Source organism: Carassius gibelio, chromosome B23 (genome assembly GCF_023724105.1).
Source record: "Carassius gibelio isolate Cgi1373 ecotype wild population from Czech Republic chromosome B23, carGib1.2-hapl.c, whole genome shotgun sequence".
Lineage (NCBI taxonomy): Eukaryota > Metazoa > Chordata > Actinopteri > Cypriniformes > Cyprinidae > Carassius > Carassius gibelio.
The window spans coordinates 15,344,309-15,364,805 of NC_068418.1; the positions used below are offsets into that span (position 1 = coordinate 15,344,309).

The window sequence follows — 20,497 nt, forward strand, 5'->3', positions numbered from 1 at the left end:
TATGTGATGAATGAGATGTGGGTTGTGGCTTGTGTATTCCTTTATTCTGGAGGAGCAGACAGCTGCTTCTCATTCTGCGCTCTGGTCTCTCTTTTTCTTTCATCAGCATGACCACCACAAACAAGACCAATCCTAACGAGACCACCAGCCTGGTTAGGCCGAGTGATAACAGCAAACAGGTGAGTTTCATTTTTAGCATCTTAGTATTTTGATTAAAAGGTCATTTAATTATGAAAAATTGTGATTGTGATAATGCTATTTATGTGCTAATAGTTAGTCAGTACACATACATATTTTTACTTTGTGCGTATCTGGCTATATTTTTGTATACAGGATTATACAGAGGCCTCAAAAAGTAAAGACACACATATAAAAATAAACAAATCATTCACTGCATTATAACACGAAGTAATTTTAAATTATATTTATTTTTAACAAATTTATTTTGTGAAACATTTTTAATTTTTTCAGATAAATACATTTATTAAGTGTCCATATACTTTTTTAGGCAAAAACTGATTATGTATTTATGTATATATATATATATATATATATATATATATATATATATATATATATATATATATATATATATATATATATATATATATATATATATATATATAAATGTATATACAGAGTGCAACTTTGTGAATCCCTTGCAGAATCTGTGAAAATGTGGGAAATTTTAACAAAGTAAGAGAGATCATACAAAATGTATGTTATTTTTTATTTAGTAATGACCTGAGTAAAATATTTTAAAATAAAAGATGTTTACATTTAGTCCATCAACATTTACATTTAGTTATTAAAATAACCCCATTCAAAATGTGTGAACCTTCTGTTCTTACACTGTGTGTGGACACCTGATGATCCACGACTGTTTTCTGTTTTGTGATTGTTGTTCACGAGTCCCTTGTTTGTTCTGAACAAGTGATCTGAGCACTGTTTTTCAGAAAAAAACATCTTTTCACACCGAGAATTATTGAGGGACTCAAACACAATTATTAAAAAAGGTTCAAACATTCACTGATGCTCCAGAAGGAAATGCATTTTGTATGATCTCTAACATCATATAACATCGTTGTCTGTTTGATTACTTCTTTAATTGATTTTTCTGTACAATTCTGTCATATGTACAGTGTACATGTGTAAACGGAGTCACCACTGATATGCTCCTACTAAATATTAATAACATTCATTTACATAAATATTAAATACATTAAAACAGTAACATTAATTTTCTGTGGAATTGCTTTGCAACAATTTGTATCTTAAAAAGCGCTATACAATACAATTTAATAGAATTTTGTTAAAATTACTAAAATTTTATTTGATTCACAAACTTTCAAGTGGCACTATATATATATATATATATATTCCCACAGACGCTACTGAACATTTGTAGTTTTTTTTAACAAAGCAGAGAAGTTGATTTGGGCAGGGTTTCCCTTTCCATCTGTTTTGAGTATGCTGAAGTGGTCTGGACGGAAGTGGTGCTTGAGGTTTAATCAGATTATTAGATGGGACTGCATGTGCTTTGTAGCTCTAAAATGATACTCCCTGGCCAGCCTGTTATCATAATATTTCCATGCAGTTTTCAATTCTCTGGCTATAGTCTGAATGGTCTTGGGTTGAAACATAATCAGTGCTTTGCATCACACATCAGTTGATCTTTACATTTCTATCCCAGATGATATTAAATCACATGATCCAAACCCTTTCATGCATATTATCTAATGTGCAAAAGCAGTGACACTGCAGTTAATGGAACAAACTAATTTGATATGCTTTATGTAATCCAGTCAGGCGCAAAAGATACTTTAATAGAGCATAAATTAGATTAAATCTTAATTTTAATTTTAACAACATCATAACCTAATCTTCATTTATTGGATAATGTGTGTCAAAACATAAAATTAAGTTCAACATGAACAATCTTCATGTATCTAAATATGTATTTCAATGATTAACATGTAAATTCTAATAAGATCTATATTTCTTTTTAACATACATATATCAAAATCAAAGTAGTCTTAGATAACATAAAACAACAATAATAAGTGCAAAACTATATAGATTATAATTTTTAATTTTTAAATATAATGTTTATCATATAAATATCACATTTATTTATAGGATTTAAGGATGACAGTCTAAGATTATATTACACACACACACACACACACATATATATGACTGATGAAAAAACGTCTCTGGACATTGGTTTTATTGCAATACTTATCGCAATATTTACACTAACAGTAGTTTGTGTTTGGAAATATATATATATATATATATATATATATATATATATATATATATATATATATATATATATATATATATATATATATATATATATATATATATATATTTCCAAACACAAACTACTATTAGTGTAAATATTGCGATAAGTATTGCAATAAAACCAATGTCCAGAGACGTTTTTTCATCAGTCATACTTGAGGAAGCATCTGTTCATGAGGGATAGCAATAGAAAGATCAAGTAAGTTGTGTCAGAAGTTGCACACTTATTTTATATTAAATATATATATATTTTTTTTTTTATCAAAAGAATGTTTGTGATCTATTCTTACCCTTTTGTAAGGACCATCGCTTTTTGAAGACTGCTATGTATTATTTGACAGGAGTAGTTGTGTGTAGTGTCAGATAACAAAATTTGGTATATTTGGTCATGCCCAAAGCCTGTTGATATCCTGTCTTGCTGTCCATTAACTATCCACTCCACAGTGATATCTTTAGGGTAAAGATAAGAGTTAAGAGCTCCAGCACAGCTGATCACAGCTTCAGGGTGAACTGTAAATGCAGATGAAAAAAACACAATCAACAAGATTACAAAAATGCATTAAGATGAGTACATGCACTTGCACTTTCTGGTCAAGTATTATTCTACTGTGTTCATAGAACTTCTTGAAACGAAGAAACACAATCAGGCTGAATGTATATGAGATTATTGTGATTCCAGAGATCAAACCTGTCTAGAATATTTTTAAAGTCTAGATCTTGTGGCAAGTATGAGTACCATTGAGGGCTGTCTATGTCCATAGAAAGACTATACTCTCTATTGACTGAAAAATGATACAGTCCACTTGACGTTCCATTATCGCTCGGCTGACAGCCATACATTAACTGCGGGAGTGGACCTGAAAATACTTTTAGTATTAAATCTTTTAATTAGATCTGGAACCATTTTTAGGAATCTTTTTCATTTCTATTATTGCAGTGTAGTATTATATAGTACAATGGAGAACTAATTCGCTGCAGCATTGTAGAATATTGACACCAGGTCTTTATTAAAAAGCAATACAAAAGCTATTGTGATTCTGAGTGTAGTGTCTATTACACAGTCCCAGTTTAATGTAATATTTGTCGTTATTAAATCTCTGTGTGCAGAAGCTGATAAATTAGATGACACTGGTTTCCAGCTTTTCTTGTATGATAACCAAAATATGAAAATTTATTTTATTTCTGCAAACAAACCCAACTAAAAGTTACGGTTTACTGTTACTGTTGAATATTATATGTTTATGTGAATATATTTTTAAAACACTCTTCCCTTTGTTTTTATAGATAAACAAGTGACTTTGACTTAGTACTATCATAGTGTGAAAACCTTTCTTCAACATATATTTCTGTGCTCATTTCCCTTACATAATCAAATTATTATGTAATATTATTAATATTGTGTTAAAAAAATTGTTTAATCCCAAAAGCTGTCAAATCAGGGGTGCATTTCCCAAAACCATAGTTGCTAACCTGTTAGGAACTTTGTTGGTTGGCAATAGGAAATTGCATTGCAATCAACAAAATTGCTAACTTAGCAATTATAGTTTTGGGAAACGCACCCCTGATTGGTGCTGTCTCACATGGCCACTACGCTCCCTACTGTTTAAATCATTAGCTTTAATATAACACATTTCTTGATACAGAGATTTTGTAAAACATAATTGTTTATTTTATTGGCAATAACCTGTACCTACAGCATATATATGATTTATTAAAACATCCTCATATAATGCACAATTTTAGAAAACAAAATCATGTCAGTCAAAATGTGTATAATATTATACTTATATTATTTAGTAAAATAATAGTATAGTATAATGAAGTAATAATTTATATATTTTCTTCTGGTTTATAGTTTTAGATTAATTGTAGAACCAGAAAGAGATTTCCAAACCTACCTTTCAACCCCAAGGTTAAATTTGCATCTTGAAAACAGGTTGAAATAGCCTGTTTTAAAACATCTCTCCAGACAGTGGACAGAGGGATTTGAAAATACATCAGATGTGCTGTCATAATGAGTAAATACTCTGTAATCATCAAGCATGCCATATGACGTATTTAAGTATTTAAGTAAATATTGATTGATGATCAAACCGTGTGATCCACGCAATTAGTGAAAAGGAAAGAAAATTTGCCTATACCACCAGAGTATTCTGGGTACAAAGCCACCATGGAGGACGGCAACAAGAAATGTAATAATTCAGGAAAATATGTAAACAGAATGTAAAAATTGATCTGGATCTGGAAATGGAGCATTTTAGTTCTTACTACCAATTAGCCATTAGAAAATTATATTAAAAAATTAATATAGTACTGTTACAGTGTTGGTCTTGTTGGTAGGCTGATTGTTCTGTACATTGTGTAATAAAATAAAATAAAATAAAAATAATTCTTAGACAATGCAAATATTATACAGCTAACATTAAAACTGGATATATTTAAGCTAAAATCAAGGTCATTATGTCCATGTATTTATCTCTTTGGTAGGTAGCCAGAGAAAAACAAACAATAAAGACTGAACATTTAAGAATAAACTTAAAATGAGATTGAAATGCTATAAAAGTGGAAACAAAGGTGAAAAGAAAAACAATTTTGGTGCAAAAAAGGAAAAGAAAAAACAACAGGAAAAACTATTTCCTAGTGCAAAAAAATACTCTTTTGTGTGTGCAATAATTTTAAATTATTCTTTTATGTGTGTATATATTTATATCTTCTTGTGTGTACTGTATGTGTATATATATTTATATACATATATTTATATATAAATATAAATTACAACAACAAATTATTAGCTGTTACACATTCCACTTCACTAGAGGGCAGAATGACACAGTCTTAAGTAACTAAGTACAGACACCTATCATTACACACACACACACACACACACACACACAAATAAAAATAATAATAGTTCGATAACTACAGTCTTTTTTTCTTTTTTTGAGTGAGTTAGTCATAGTAAGACTTCTTTAGTCTATTACAATGTGAACGACAGAGTTTATTTTTGCATTTGTGCTTACCAAGAGGAAGAACAACATTGCTCTGTCACCTCCAGGCTCGTGGGGAGTCCTGACATCTCCAAGTCCGGTTTTTGTTGTCGCTTTGTGCTCTATTCCCTCCACTCAGCAGGGTTCTTATACAAAATATTATTCATTATGAATAAGACACTAAAGCTCAGTGGCCACCACGGAGAGACTCTCACTGTAACAATAGATGGGGAGACGGGATCTGTCCGCTGTTGCGTACTTGCTCCGTTAAACAGTCCCACCCAGAAGAAGAAAAACAAAACAATAGGGGGAACATTTACTTAACATGCTTTAATTATGCTCTTATTCCTTTACTGCATCATTTGTGTTTAAATGCTTTTATGTAACCTGACCCTTACTCTGATACATTTTATAAACTGAATTTATACATTTACTGTAAGTGCAAAAATGCTGGGTTAAATACAACCCAGCGCTGAGTAAAATATGGACAAACCCAGCGACTGGGTTGTTTTCGCCTAACAGTAGGGTTAAATGTTTAACCCAATCTTCAGGGCAGTAACCCAGCCGCTGGGTCAAAACAACATTTTACCACATTTTACCCAGCCCTGGGTTTTATTTAACTCAGCATTTTTTTGAGTGTGTAAGATGTAAATTTCACTCTTACTGTAAATACAGTATATTTTCATTCTAGATGTGGCAGACAGTTATACTCTTTCAAATTGAAATAATCACTTTTGTATGTATTTTGTAGGCTATTTGTCACTTTTCCAGTCTTCCCAGTGGATTTTTAGTTTGTAAAATAAAAATAATGGTGACCAAAACGTCAAAACTGTGTATCTGAAACCTTTTTTCTTTTTTTCTTTTTTTACATTATTTAATTGTTTGATTTTGTAACCCATCTACTAGTTTATTTTACTCAGAAAGACAGAAAGCACTGCATTCAAGGTACATTTTATCAGTTGATGCATTCCTTGGGACCTGATCTTGGGTTTATACAGTGTACTGACATATACATACTGTGAGTTCTAGTTTGTTATAGTTAGTTAGATAGTTTGGCAGATCTGCACTTTGGGTGCATGCGGTGCAGTACATTTTTAACTCTTCTGATATGATATTTACTGTAATCCTATTTTCAAAAGACTTAATGATTTTGACCCTAATCCAAATCCTTTAGTTTAAAGTCCCAACACAAGAAGCACTTTTATTTAGACTTACTACTGGGCCATTGCAGCTGATCCAGGCCACCAAGATAGATATTCACAGTTTTTGTAGAAATGGGACTTCTGCCCATTGCACAGGGGCTTTCGATGCTTTGTTGCCCCTTGGCTCCAAATGAATGCTTTGTAAAGAGCTCATTATCTGTTTGACAGATTTCAAAGGGCAGACAGGACATGTCTCTAATTGGACCACATGAAAAAGAGGGTCCAGCACTACTCATGGAGGAACACAAGGCTCCTCATCAATACAGTTGGAATGTGCCTCTCCATTAGTCTGAGTCACATTGTTCCATCATTGTTAGTGTAAAAGTTTCCATTTAATCCACAAGAAGGTGCTCTTTCATTCAGTGCCATGAGCTTCAATGACAGTGTCACAGCAGATAATGAAAATGACCGAGATGAGGATATGGTGATGTGGATGCTCGCTTGATCAGATTGGTCAAGCTTTGCTCAGACAATGGCTGTCTTCGTTTGAACTTTGTGAACTGGCTGACCCAAAACCAGCGCTTGTGTCTGTCCGTGTCAGTTTCACAATGATTCAAAGGGTTCTTTGAAACTGAAATATCATCTGTATTTCCATAAACACTTATCATAAGAAAATAAACACAGTGCTTCCAGATCATTCTTAACCCTGGGTTAACAGAATGCTATGTTATCATTTTCAATGTTTCACACTTATTTTCTTTCAGTTCGAAATTAAGTTTTGAGGTTTCACGCTGTACATTAAAAAGCTGCAATGTTTATGCTCTTATTTGCATATTTGCTGTTTCAGCATCGAGTGGATGAATTTAGCATGTGACCTGATTAAAGAATGGCTTGCATTGCTATACAGTATATTCATTTATGGTATCACAGTTTTACAAATCAGACTTTTTGGACCATAACCGTTTCTTTGACTACTTTGTCATTCCAAATAACAGGTATTCTGTCAGGCATTGACAATTCCCTCAAATGCTGAAATGAATATATTGCATGAAAGTTTCTAAAAATGCGCCTGAAAACCCATACGCAAAAGTTACAAAACCCAGACCAAGTCTAACCCACTTTCAAAATCACAAGTATAGAATCCAGGGTTTAAAAATGCTTAAGCATTGCTTGTAAAGTCCCTTAAATCCAATGCAGCCTGCTGTTTTCTAGTGATTTAAAGCCACTCAAACATGAAACAGCCATCTGATCGGACAACGCTATGGTGATTGTTGTGCTCAGGTGAAGATGAAGATGCTCAAATGAACACTTACAAAGCTGAGACGCAATTGAATTTCTAGTCATTCAGAGAGAGTGACGCATCCATGTTTAAGCTCAAGAGGTCACATGACCTGAGGATTACAGTATCATGACCTTAAACTCATCCTTCACAGCAAAATGTCTTGGCAACCATTAACACTACACTAAATGTAACTGTAATTGTTACCTTAAGACATTAATTCTACCTTACCTGACCTTCTAAAAAGGACTTTTTTGGTCTAATCTTGTCATAATAGTTTATCAGGTTAGTCAGGTTGATTTAGTCATAATAATATTACGGTTTTGACTTAATCCAGATATAAATGTTGATGATTATATACACCAGTTACTTTAAATGTTACCACATGACTATAAGTTTTAGGTTAAATTACAACATTGTGCTTTTAATTATAAAATTATAGTGTATAACTTTTCAAATCAAACAACATTTAATATGATACCTAATAAGCGCAGTCCTATTTTGGTGCTGTTTTTAAGATTTTAATATTTAATAGGTGCACTTTGCATTTATGTAGAATGAATGTCCTTTTATATTATCATGCTCAGTTTCACTCCTGTCAAGTAAGAGGTGCTGGCAATCATAGCCATGCAAACAATAATGCTTTCATTGATAAGTCTCCCATTCAGAAATAGCCTAGAGATAAGTTTGTAGTGCCCTGTAGCACGAACTTTCACCGACTCAGTCATGCTTCTGCCACTTTCACCACTTAAGCCTATTACAATCTGGACAAATTGCTTAAAAATTAAAAAAAGAAAATGACAATTCAAGACAATAAATAAGCAATGGCATAGACATATCTTTGATTTACTGAACAATGCAAACCTACAGACATCTACCAAACCCACCCTGTCTTTGATCCAGCGTTTGTCTGTTATTGTTTATTTTTTATTATTATTTTTGCCTATCAAAGAAGATTAATTTAGTCCTGAGGAACCATGAAAATGAAAGACAATGAAAGAGAAGTGCTTTTTTCTTTTGCATACAATTTTACCGGACTCTTTCCTACTGTGAGGAACAAAGGCTAAGGATATGGTGTCAGGATGAAACAATAATGACAAAGCTACCAGCGTTACTAGATTACCAAACCTGTTCCTGTATTTACTTATATTATTATTTTTATTACTAGCTACATTTTATTATAGACGGTGGAATCTTCAGATTAACATCATTTTTTGACAACAGTGGTTATTTTAATAGGTTTATGTTCATTTCAGTTGTGAAGTATTCATTTATTTGTCAGTTATGCTAGTTGAATTTATAAAAATACGATTATTTATTTTAGTCTTTAAGATTTAAATAGTTTACACAATTTATTCATCGTAGTCTCTAAGTTAAAAAATACATAACATTTGCATGCATATTAATTATTAACGGTAATACGGTAATAATTAAAACTTTTTTTTTTTTTTTTTTTACATATGCATAATATATGGATATCTAGAAACGCTCTCAGGACTGTCCAGATTACAACGACTAAAAGTCGACGCATTTACGTCACCCCATTAAATACGTGCAGCCAATCGGGGAGTCCATTTCCGAAGCACGCATGTGTACAAATCAACACTCGGACAGAGGTAACCGAGCAACAGCCAATCAGAGCCGGGTTTAGAGAGTTTATATCAAGCGCTTTACTCCACTGATGGCAGTTCTCTGAACGCACCTGACAGACTCAGAGACGGTATAAGATCTACTAACACAAGACATGAGGGCTTCTTGGATGATACATTGTGGATTTTAAATCATTTTCGTGCTTTTTTGTTTAGTGGATTTTAGGACTGCAATTTTACATCTCAACGAAGAGAAGAAAATAGTTATTCTGTATTATTTATTTATTTATTTTTAAAGCATTTTTAACCTGCCACTATGGAGTCTAATAAAAAGGTAATGTCATATTGCTTGCCTTGTAATTAGTGATCTTTAGCCAGTAATACCTGAGGAATATAACTAGTGAGGAGAGAGTTTTAAGTTAAAAAACTCAAGAAAGCAAAATTTGATTTTATATTTAACTCACATTTATATTTTTGAGCTGATGTTTGTATGCATCTGTATCTAGACAAATAGTGAAAATTAATCTTTCTCTTTATCTATCTAACTACCCATCAAACAAAACCTATTTTTGTCTCCAGCAACTAAGGTCTTCTGTCAGTGGTTTAAATCCTTAAGTCATGGAAATAATGTGGTAAAACCTTCTAATAAGACCTCTCAAGCCACAGCCTTATTCAGGGGTTTAGAGGAGAAACAGATTCATTACATCAACCCTTTGTGTCATGGACATAAGTCTCATTTATCTTGTTTGCCAGGAAAGTAAAGTGATGAAAGAGATAGTGGCAGAACAAAAAAGCGATCACAGCCTCTTCTGAATGGGAGAACCTGACAGCTGCAGGGTTAGTTAAGGTCACAAAGGAAGTATAGATTACTATTTACAGAATATTTACAGAGTAAAAGAAAACCTGTTTTGAGACACTTATCAGTTTTGAAATATTTGTCTGTTTCAAAATTGTCAAATTAATTTGTAACGTTTAGCGTTTACATTTAATTATCTTATTTAAAATGATTAATTGTGATTAATCGCATCCAAAATAAAAGTTTTTGTTTGCATAATATATGTGTGTGTGTACTGTGTGTATATGTATTATGTATAAATTAATACACACGCATGCATGCATGTATATATTTAAGAAACATTTTGTATATATATTAAATATATTTATATATAATATAAATTATATGGATATAAAAATATACATGTAAATATTTTCAAAATATATACTGTATGTGTGTGTATTTATACATACATAATAAATATACACAGTATATCCACTTATAAATTGTAGACTAAACAAAAACTTTAATTTGGATGCAATTAAACGCAAATAAACGTTCGACAGCGCTGTCCAAAATACTTTGTTGTTGTTGTTGTTGTTTTGTTGTGGGATCCATCAGTGCTTTGTACTTGATTAATGTATATGCATATGCATTATAATTAACTTTTTGTAGTTTTGTCGAACAATAACATTTGGTTTATTATAATGTGTGCTTTTAATAAACTCTAAAAATGCTGGGTTGTTTGAACCCAACTTTGGGTCAAATAGGGACTAACCCAACGTTTGGATTAAAAATGTATTTACAAAATTTAACCCAACAGCTGGGTTAGTCCATATTTGACCCAAAGTTGGGTTGAAATAACCCAGCATTTTTAGAGTGTAAGTGCACTAGAAGAGCAGTGCTCTAAAATTGAGATTATTTAGAAAAAGTGCTTCTGTAAACCCTTTGAAGTTTAAACCCCTTTGATTCGGTGGCTCAGTGGACCTTGCATTACTTATTAATCTTCTATATGTTCATTTCAACAGGAATGTTAAGCTTCTAATGACTTGAGGCCAGTGTTACTCGGTGAACATTGCTAAATGCACATCAATTCATGTTTTTATTCTTACAACTGCAGTTGACTGCATGTGCTGACCTGTGGTTACATAATATTTAACCAGGTTTAAGTGTTACATGTAAGCACACGTGTTGTGGTCAAGCTGCACAGAGCATGACCGCCAGGAGGCGCCATTGTCCCACAGCAAACCTGCCATAACAGTTATTTTCTATCACAGGGAGTGTTTGTTAAAACACACTCAGTTTACTACAAGTAGGCAGGGTGGGAGATTAAAACACTATTAAAAGGTTACTGATGTAACCTTCTTAAATTTGAGACTAACTAGTGTGTGCTACCTAGTGTATGACAAGGATAGGTTTCCCAGAATAACATTCTCTGCACTATATTCTCAGAACATTTAGTTTGTGGGATTTGCCTTTTTAGCACACAGTTGAAGAGTTTTACTCCAGTCGAGATTAAACTCAGCTCTAAATATATACTTAAGTGTTATTTAGCGTAAGAATGTTTAGGAGCACGTATGAAATCACATGCCGGAGTTAGCAGTATTGTAGTTAATCTGGCCCTACGTGCTAGCTCTCACGATGAAGTCGTTGTCTTTGAAGGCCTGTTGAGCTTGTTATGTAAAAGCCTGTGGTTGTTGGAATGGATTGGAGTGGATTGGAATAAGAGGCTGGAGTAGTCGTGGTACATGTGCGTGAGTTGGCTCAGATGCTGCCAGATATGTAATAGGATCAAATTGATAATCAACAGGGTTTCCCTCATTCAGCATCTTACATGTTGCCTGCATAGTGGGTTCACAGTTCTGTGTAATGAACTGAACCATTGTTCACATGGTGGTTAGAAAAAAAAAGATCAAAATAATTTGAACAGTTTAAGCTATTTAATGTCTTTTTGGATTTAGCAAAGCTGTATAAGGAATGCAAAGGCAATATAGAACTGACTATTGTATTATGCATAATATTGTTATTATGCAGAGTGGAATTGCACATTCAGTACACACCTTTTTAACTCCTTTGAATGTGTAAACAAATCATCACGCTTACAAAATCTATTAGTATGTAAGCACGATATATATACATTATATTTATAGAAAACATTTTTTCTTGTAATTCTGACTTTTTTCTTAGAATTGCAAAATGTAAACTTTAAGTTCTGACTTTTTCTCTCACAATTCTGAACACATATTTCAATTTTACATTTATATCTCACAATTACTTTGTTTTTTAAAGACATTCCGATTTTGCTTCTCACAATTCTGTCTTGTTTTCTCAGAATTCGGAGTTTACACATCACATTTCAGATTTTTTTTTCCTCTGATTTCTGAGTTTACATCTCAAAATTCAGAATTTCAGTTATTTTGTTTCTGCCACAATTTTGAGTTTATAGCTCACAATTCAGACGTTTCTTCTCAGAATAGAAAGTTTACATATATTACATTTATACCTTTTAATTCTTTAAATTCAGTGGCTGAAATGGGATTTCTGTATTTTAGTATTGTTCCACATCATATTATAAAATTCATGAAGTAATTATCAGCAAAATGCTCCCGAATTCCAGTTCTTGCTATAAACATCAATATTATCTAATCGTGAACCATATTATAATATATTTGAAAAAATATAAAAATATATAATAATGTTGTTCTTCTACCTTTACAGGAGCTGACGCTTCAGCTGATGTTGGCTGTTGGGACTGCTGTGATCGGCTCCTTGCAGTTTGGCTACAACACAGGAGTCATCAATGCCCCTCAGAAGGTGAACAATTTTAGACAAGTAACAGACATGACATGCTTTGTCATATGAGCACTTAAGTATCAGCATATTGCTAATTGACAAATTGATAAAAAGGTATTGTTGATGTTTGTATGTTAGTGTTATTATATAATGCATCTCATTTTAGGTTAGCTGTGTAAACTATGCTGTATCAATCCTCTTTCTTGCGTAGCCTTTTAAGACATGCTGATTCACACATGCAAAGCATTCTAATAATAGACCAGCACTACTGAAACTTTTCAGAAGAGATTCTTATAACAGCCTTTCTTACTGTGCATAAAAGGGCAAGTAGAACGTTTTTTTTTTAAAGATTTCTATTTCAAGGCTACTGTTATATGTGCATCAAGTAATAAAAAAAGGTATTGAGCTGAAATGTTGCTTGCAACAAATGTTTTTTCACAGTAAATGATGAATGAATAAATTGCCTTGACCTCTTAATACCTCACATCAGCTAAGGGTTCCGGTTAAATCTCAAATATACTTGAGAGAACTATATATAGAGTGCAAATCATGTGCCATAGTTTAGTGATAGTCTTTTAATAGGATAAAGAGAAAATGTCAAAAGTCAAGGACGCATAGGGACATCATTACTGTGAAATAATACTGTGATATTAAGATTATTAGTCAAATGTTGGTGAGCATTTTTTAAATACATATAAATTTTTTTTTAAATTCTTTATTGTCACTTTTGACCAGTTTAATGCATCTTTGATAAATAAAAATATTATTTATTAATATGTCTCCAAACATTTGAATGGTAATTCACGTTCAGTGTAAAAGCATGCAGGAAATGTTTATGAGAGTTTTGAATATTCTTTTAACATTATTTCTTTCTGGTTTCATATTTATTGAGGAAGAAACTGTTAAATCACAACAATAAGCCGAGGCCTAATCTAGATAATACGCCTGTGTTTGCAGTTTTGTATTTTGATGATTAACTTAATCAAGCTTAATTAAGCAGCTTCTTATGCAATCTGTTCTGATGCTGTAGTCAGCATGGAGTACTGCTCCCTCTGCTGACGTAATGTAGAACTGCTGCAGCAAATGACTTGACAATATCATAAAATCATAATGTTAATAATTATTTTTTTAAAGAAAATGTTTAATTGAAATAAAATATCAAACACATATCCTCACTAATGATTTTCATAGAGTATGTTCTTTTCTCTCTTAGACCATCGAGTCTTTCTACAATGAGACGTGGAATAAGAGGTACTCGGAGTACATACCTTCGACCACTCTAACTACACTCTGGTCCATATCAGTGGCCATTTTCTCTGTGGGTGGCATTGTTGGCTCGTTCTCAGTTGGGCTCTTTGTAAACCGCTTTGGCAGGTAACTTAACCAACTAATTCAGAACTTTACAAATCCTCGAAATTTTTATCCTGAATCCATGTGTCTTTAAGCATTCTCTTTCTGATATTTTAACAGGAGGAACTCAATGCTCATTGTTAATATTCTGGCCTTCATCGCTGCCGCTTTAATGGGCTTTTCCAAGCTGGCTGAATCCTGGGAGATGCTTATTATCGGACGCTTCATTGTAGGCCTTTACTCTGGCCTGTCCACAGGCTTTGTACCAATGTATGTTGGAGAAATCGCCCCAACTTCATTACGTGGGGCACTGGGCACACTTCATCAGCTTGGCATTGTCATTGGCATCCTCATAGCACAGGTAAATCAATATGATATCTTCATTATGAGACCACTTTTAGTAATTATTAAGAATTTTACATTGCATAGATAGATGGGACCTTTGTGTTTTTTTTGTGTGTGTGTATTTCATTAGAAACACTCCTGCTTTGTTCTGTAGATCTTTGGTATGAAAGAAATCATGGGGACTCCTACAATGTGGCCCTTCCTACTTGGCTTTACTTTCATCCCAGCCATACTCCAGTGTGCCCTGCTGCCCTTCTGCCCCGAGAGCCCGCGCTACCTCCTCATCAACCAGAACGAGGAGGCCAAAGCTAAGAGTGGTGAGTTTTTAGTACCCAGTTTAAGATGTTGCCTAGGGTTTCTCCAGTCAGCCTAACTAACTGATTTCCACAGTGCTGAAGAAGCTCCGTGGCACTGAAGATGTGGATGAAGCCATGCAGGAGATGAGAGAAGAGAGCAGGCAGATGATGAGGGAGAAGAAGGTCACCATCCCTGAGCTCTTCCGCTCATCGCTCTACCGCCAGCCCATCTTCATTGCCATCATGCTGCAGCTCTCCCAGCAGTTCTCCGGTATAAATGCTGTATGTTTTCTTTATTACTTTATCTAGCATTTATCAGCCGATCCATCAGTATACTTTTCCATCAAAATATATTGCTTGTTGTGTTAGAAATACCATCTATAAAGATGATACATTTAAGTATACCGATACGCCATGCTAAAAAATAGGTAGTTATAATATGAATAAAAAGAATTGTGTATATTATTTTTTTTGGTAACTTATTTCAAGTGAAACTTTTATATGTTCTAAATTCGTTACAAATAAAGTAAAACATTTCAAATGTTTTAAAATGTTTTTATTTTGTTGATTAGTGTTTACAGCTCATCAAAGTCAAAAATCTAGTATCTCAAAATGTTAGAATATTTATATTTGAGTTTCATTAAATGACAATCCCCACAGTATACATTCTGGGTATAGTGGGGAAGACTACTGACTTAGCAATAGTCCAGAAGACAATCATTGACACCCTCCACAAAGAGGTCATTACTGAAAGGGCTGGCTGTTCAGAGAGTGCTGTATCAAAGCATATTAAATGTTAAGTTGACTATAAGGAAGAAATTGGGTAGGAAAAGGTGCACAAGCAACAGGGATGACCACTGTCAAGCAAAGACAGATTTAAACACTTCACAAGCAGTGGACTGAAGCTGGAGAGTATCAGAGTCAACACACTCAGACGGTTAAGGAAAAGGGCAACCAAGAAACAACATCAGAAGAATCTTAACTGGGCTAAAGAGAAAAAGATCTGGACTGTTGCTCAGTGGTACAAAGTCCTCTTTCCTGTTTAAAGTAAATTTAGCATTTCATTTAGAAATAAAGGTCTGAAGTGTGGAGGAAGACTGAAGAGGCACAGAATCCAAGCAGCTTGATGTCCAGTGTCAAGTTTCCGAAGTCACCCTGATTTGTGGTGTAATAACGTCTGCTGGTGTTGGTCCATTGTGTTTTATTGATGACAAAGTGAGCACTTTATGCTTCTATCTGCTGACAAGCTTTGTGGAGATGATGATTTCCTTTTCCCGCAGGACTTTAGCACCTGCCCATAGTGCCAAAACCACTTCCAAGTGGTTTGCTGACCATGATATTACTCTTAATTGGCCAGCCAACATGCCTGACCTGAACCCCAAATGGAAAATTCCATATGGAATATGGAATGGGATTTTTCAAGAGAAAGATGAGAAACCGAGTTGAAGGCTCAATAGTGCCTCAGCAATCCACAGGCTGATCGCTTCCATGCCACACATCACTGATGATGGAGTTTGTGCTAAAGGAGCCCCAACCAAGTATATGCATAAATGAACATACTTTAAAGAACTTGATTTTGATCTGATTTTTATTGATCTTAGGAAATATTCCAATATTTTGAGATAGTGGATCTTTGACTTTCATTGGTTGTAAACTCAAATCATCAAAATTAAAACAAAACTTTTGAAATGTTTTACTTCAGTTTCTAGCAAGAGTAAATTGATGGAAAATGTCATAAACTTTTTAATGATATGTTTATTTGTTTATCTACAGCTTAAAATAAAATAAATGAATTACAAAGCTAGTAAGCTGGTCATTGGTGCACCTATTAATGTTCAGCTATAACTGTCATGTATACATTGACAGTGATTTGCCTGTTAAGTGCATGTAATTGTGTTTTTCAGGTTTTTTATTACTCCACTCGTATATTTGAGAAAGCAGGAGTGTCTGAGCCGGTCTATGCCACCATTGGTGCTGGAGTTGTGAACACAGCATTCACAGTTGTGTCGGTAAGTTAGAACAAATCTTTTTTTGTGTGTGTGATTTTGTCCTTTGTTGAGGTGCATGTTTTGGATGAAAATGCTTGTATCTCTCTCTCTAATTAAGCTGTTCATAGTGGAGCGAGCTGGCCGAAGATCACTACATCTTATCGGGCTGATGGGAATGGCTGCGTCTTCTGTTCTCATGACCATAGCTATGGCATTACTAGTATGTATCTGCTTACACTGATGTACTACAGTTCTGTTAATGTTCATGTGTAAACTGGTGTTTACTGGTGTTTATTCACTTATTATCCTTTGCAGGATCAAGTGAAATGGATGTCATATATCAGCATCGTAGCCATCTTCAGTTTTGTGGCATTTTTCGAGATCGGACCAGGCCCAATCCCGTGGTTCATTGTGGCAGAACTCTTCAGTCAAGGTCCCCGGCCTTCTGCCATTGCTGTTGCTGGTTTCTCCAACTGGTTTGCCAACTTTTTGGTGGGAATGAGCTTCCAGTATGTTGAGGTATGGAAACATTACATAACGCAGACATAAAACAGTTACAGACTTTATTTTCTTGTTGTTCTCATATTTCTTTAAGTACTCACAGTTTTTTCTGTTGATAGGAACTGACAGGGCCATACGTTTTCATCATCTTTACTGTCCTCCTGCTGCTATTCTTTGTCTTTACCTACTTCAAAGTTCCTGAGACCAAAGGGCGGACATTTGAAGAGATCTCTGCGAGCTTCCGCTCAGGATCTGAGAAATATACCCGAGATGATCTGAATGCATTGGGGGCAGATTCCCAGCTCTGAGCTCTTTGCTACATTTATAAAGTAATGCTGTAGACTAACCCAAGTGAGCATCCTCCACTGTAGCACAGTGGGTATGCTCACAATGGCAAACTATTATATTACTCCTACTAGGAATACTGTAGGTTATGCACTGTTTACTATGCACTAGTGTTGTCACGATACTGGAATGTCTAACTTTGATACGATATTCATTACCATTTTCAATGCCAGAGGGATAAACTGGAACAACATTAAGGGCATTACATTGTTGATTTCTATTAAATGATAAATATGACAAGGCTAGAACTTGACAATGAGGAATATTTTTACAATAATGAAAACTTCTTGAGGTGGTAAAACACTGGAGAAAAAATTTACACTGGAGAAAAAGCTTACGTATTTGCATGTTTACTTCAAATGGTTTTTAAAGAGAAGTATTATTTTTGCTATTTTATTACCCAGAATAGGGTGGTGTGACCATTATGGAGCATAATGAGCACCGTAAACACAAGTAATGCAACATGGAATTTAATACAATATAGAATACTGTAAAATAATATATTTTCTGCCTAGTTCTGTAATAAGAAGCCAAATCAGATCACTAAAGAATGTTATTTCAAACACTCAGCTGATGTTACGAAGCAAGTTTAGAGTTGCTATAGGTGTTTCAGTACTATGGAGAAAGAGATTTGAAAGCATCTATGCTCAAAGCTGTTTCAGATATTTCAGTATCGATATGTATAAAATATATATATATTTTTGACAACACTAGTATGCAGATTTTCTGATTGCATTGAATGCTCTTATGACTTACTAGACTTGCCAAACTGTGCAATATTTGACCAGTACGTACATTGCTTCTCAATAATTACTCATTATTTCACTGGACTGACAAAAACGTGAATATTCGTATACAAAATTGTATTAAACATTGCAAAATTGCTATATTTATTTCTGGAATCATAACCAGACACCTCTCTCTAATGTAATATTTGTGACACTGTTATAACAGTGCACAATATTATAGTTTAAACCTTTTTTTTGCATACTGCAGACTATTTTTAGATAAATTACATATGACATACTGTGCTATTATTTTTTACATGCTATATTGAAACAATAACATGTAGTATACAGTATGTTGTAGCATGCAGTATGCAGTATTTTAGTATTCTATTCTGAACGTTTCCACTTTCTTACTTCAGCAAATGAACAGTAGTAAAGACAATTCAGCTTTTTTCTCACACCAACACACTCACACTTTTTTTTATTGTTTGTTTACTCATTCTGAAATAGAGAATAGTATCTAAAAAAATAATAATCATAATTTCTGCATGTTTAAATGCATATGAATAAGATTATTTCACACTTGTGTACTATTTTGAACGATTCAGTTCGTACAATTCAACTGAAATATATTGTTTTTTAGACTTTAGACTAACAGTTTTAACAGTTTTTGCTAGTGTCTAGTTAACACATGAAGAGTTCTGATATAATATGTCTCCTGGTGTTATATCAAGTATAATGATGTCAGAAATTATTATGGTTTCAGATTATGATATATGTTTATCAATACTTTAACTGTAGCTTTACCAAGAAGTGGCAAGATTAATTCAAAAAAAGTATACAAACTCAAATCAATCATTTACAATAATACAGCAGTCCTTCTGTTTTCAGAAGTGTTAATTAGGGTCTCCAATACGATGAAGTTTAATATCTTTCCAAACTGGACCAATCTTATTTTGACATCCAGCAAATTAACTCAACTAATATATTTGTTATACTATAATATAAAATATATATATTTTAGATTTGTGCATAATGTTTGTGTGATGATGAATTTAGTATATTGTTTATTTAGCAAAAGTACAATAATTGTTCACATGCTGTTTATTTATTCCACATATTGCTAGGCATTATGAATGAAACAGGCTTCTAATATTTCTTATGTAATATATATATTACATGTGATTAGTGTTTTGAATTTTTTTTAACTTCCTAAAACACGACATATGGTTTTGTTCAGTATACAACAGAAATTGTGTTAGTATTCCAAGAAAAAATGTGCCAATACATGTTCATGCTGGGTATCCTACTTTTTCTAAATAATCAATTTATAGCTGCAAATAAAGCAAATAAACAAAACTGCAACACGTGAATGTGTCGGGGGGGTTTTTTTGTTTCTGTTTCTGGATCACTGTGCTTAGCAGAAAAGTCACATGAAGGTATTTAAAATACTGAAATACATAAAGCCACAATTAATCTCAACAACAACAGATGGCAGTATTTCTCTCTACAGTAGTACTGGCTGTCCACTGTCGGATGTATAAGATGCATTTTTGGTTACTGCTGACTTCCATATTATTGACAAAAATTTAAATATTCTCAAAGGTATATGTTCAGTTGAAAAATGAAAGTCATACACCCTTACGAAAATGTATTATGGCGTATTGATCGCCATTTGCAGATCCCCAGTTTTACTCCAAATGCTGTACAATGGTTAAAGTTTAGCTAGTGTAGAAAAACCACGGTTAATTTATGGCTACCGCGGTTTAACCATGTTTTCGTGGATTTTTTAAACCATAGTTCATTTTCATAGTTTTTTAATGGCATGGGGTGAGTAGCCTGAAGGATTACATAACGATTTTTGGGGTGAAATAAAACAAAGTTTTGGGGGTTATTAAAAGTATATTTACTCTCTTACTCTCTTACTGTGTTACGTTACTTAAATCAGCATTTTCAAACGTTTCATTAATTACCACAAGTTATTAGTCCAAGTTCGCTAAACGTATTCTAAGATATAAACTAAATTTGTATCGCTGTCTGGTATCAGACGCTACACATTGACACAAAAA

At 33.5% G+C, this 20,497-nt stretch overlaps 1 protein-coding gene across 2 annotated transcripts; it reads left to right on the top strand.

The window, feature by feature from the left end:
* The first annotated feature begins 92 nt into the window (after positions 1-92).
* LOC128011250 (solute carrier family 2, facilitated glucose transporter member 1-like) lies at positions 93-19,797 on the top strand. Of its 2 annotated transcripts, none has more exons than XM_052593444.1 (10): positions 93-179; positions 12,801-12,896; positions 14,089-14,249; positions 14,346-14,586; positions 14,725-14,887; positions 14,961-15,148; positions 16,771-16,875; positions 16,973-17,074; positions 17,170-17,373; positions 17,475-19,797. In XM_052593444.1, the coding sequence occupies exons 1-10, from the start codon at positions 108-110 to the stop codon at positions 17,661-17,663; spliced, it is 1,521 nt and encodes a 506-aa protein (XP_052449404.1). In that variant the 5' UTR covers positions 93-107; the 3' UTR covers positions 17,664-19,797. The 2 variants fall into 2 exon arrangements, with proteins under 2 accessions (XP_052449404.1, XP_052449405.1); XM_052593445.1 differs by lacking the exon at positions 93-179 and adding an exon at positions 9,419-9,641.
* Positions 19,798-20,497: the final 700 nt, after the last annotated feature.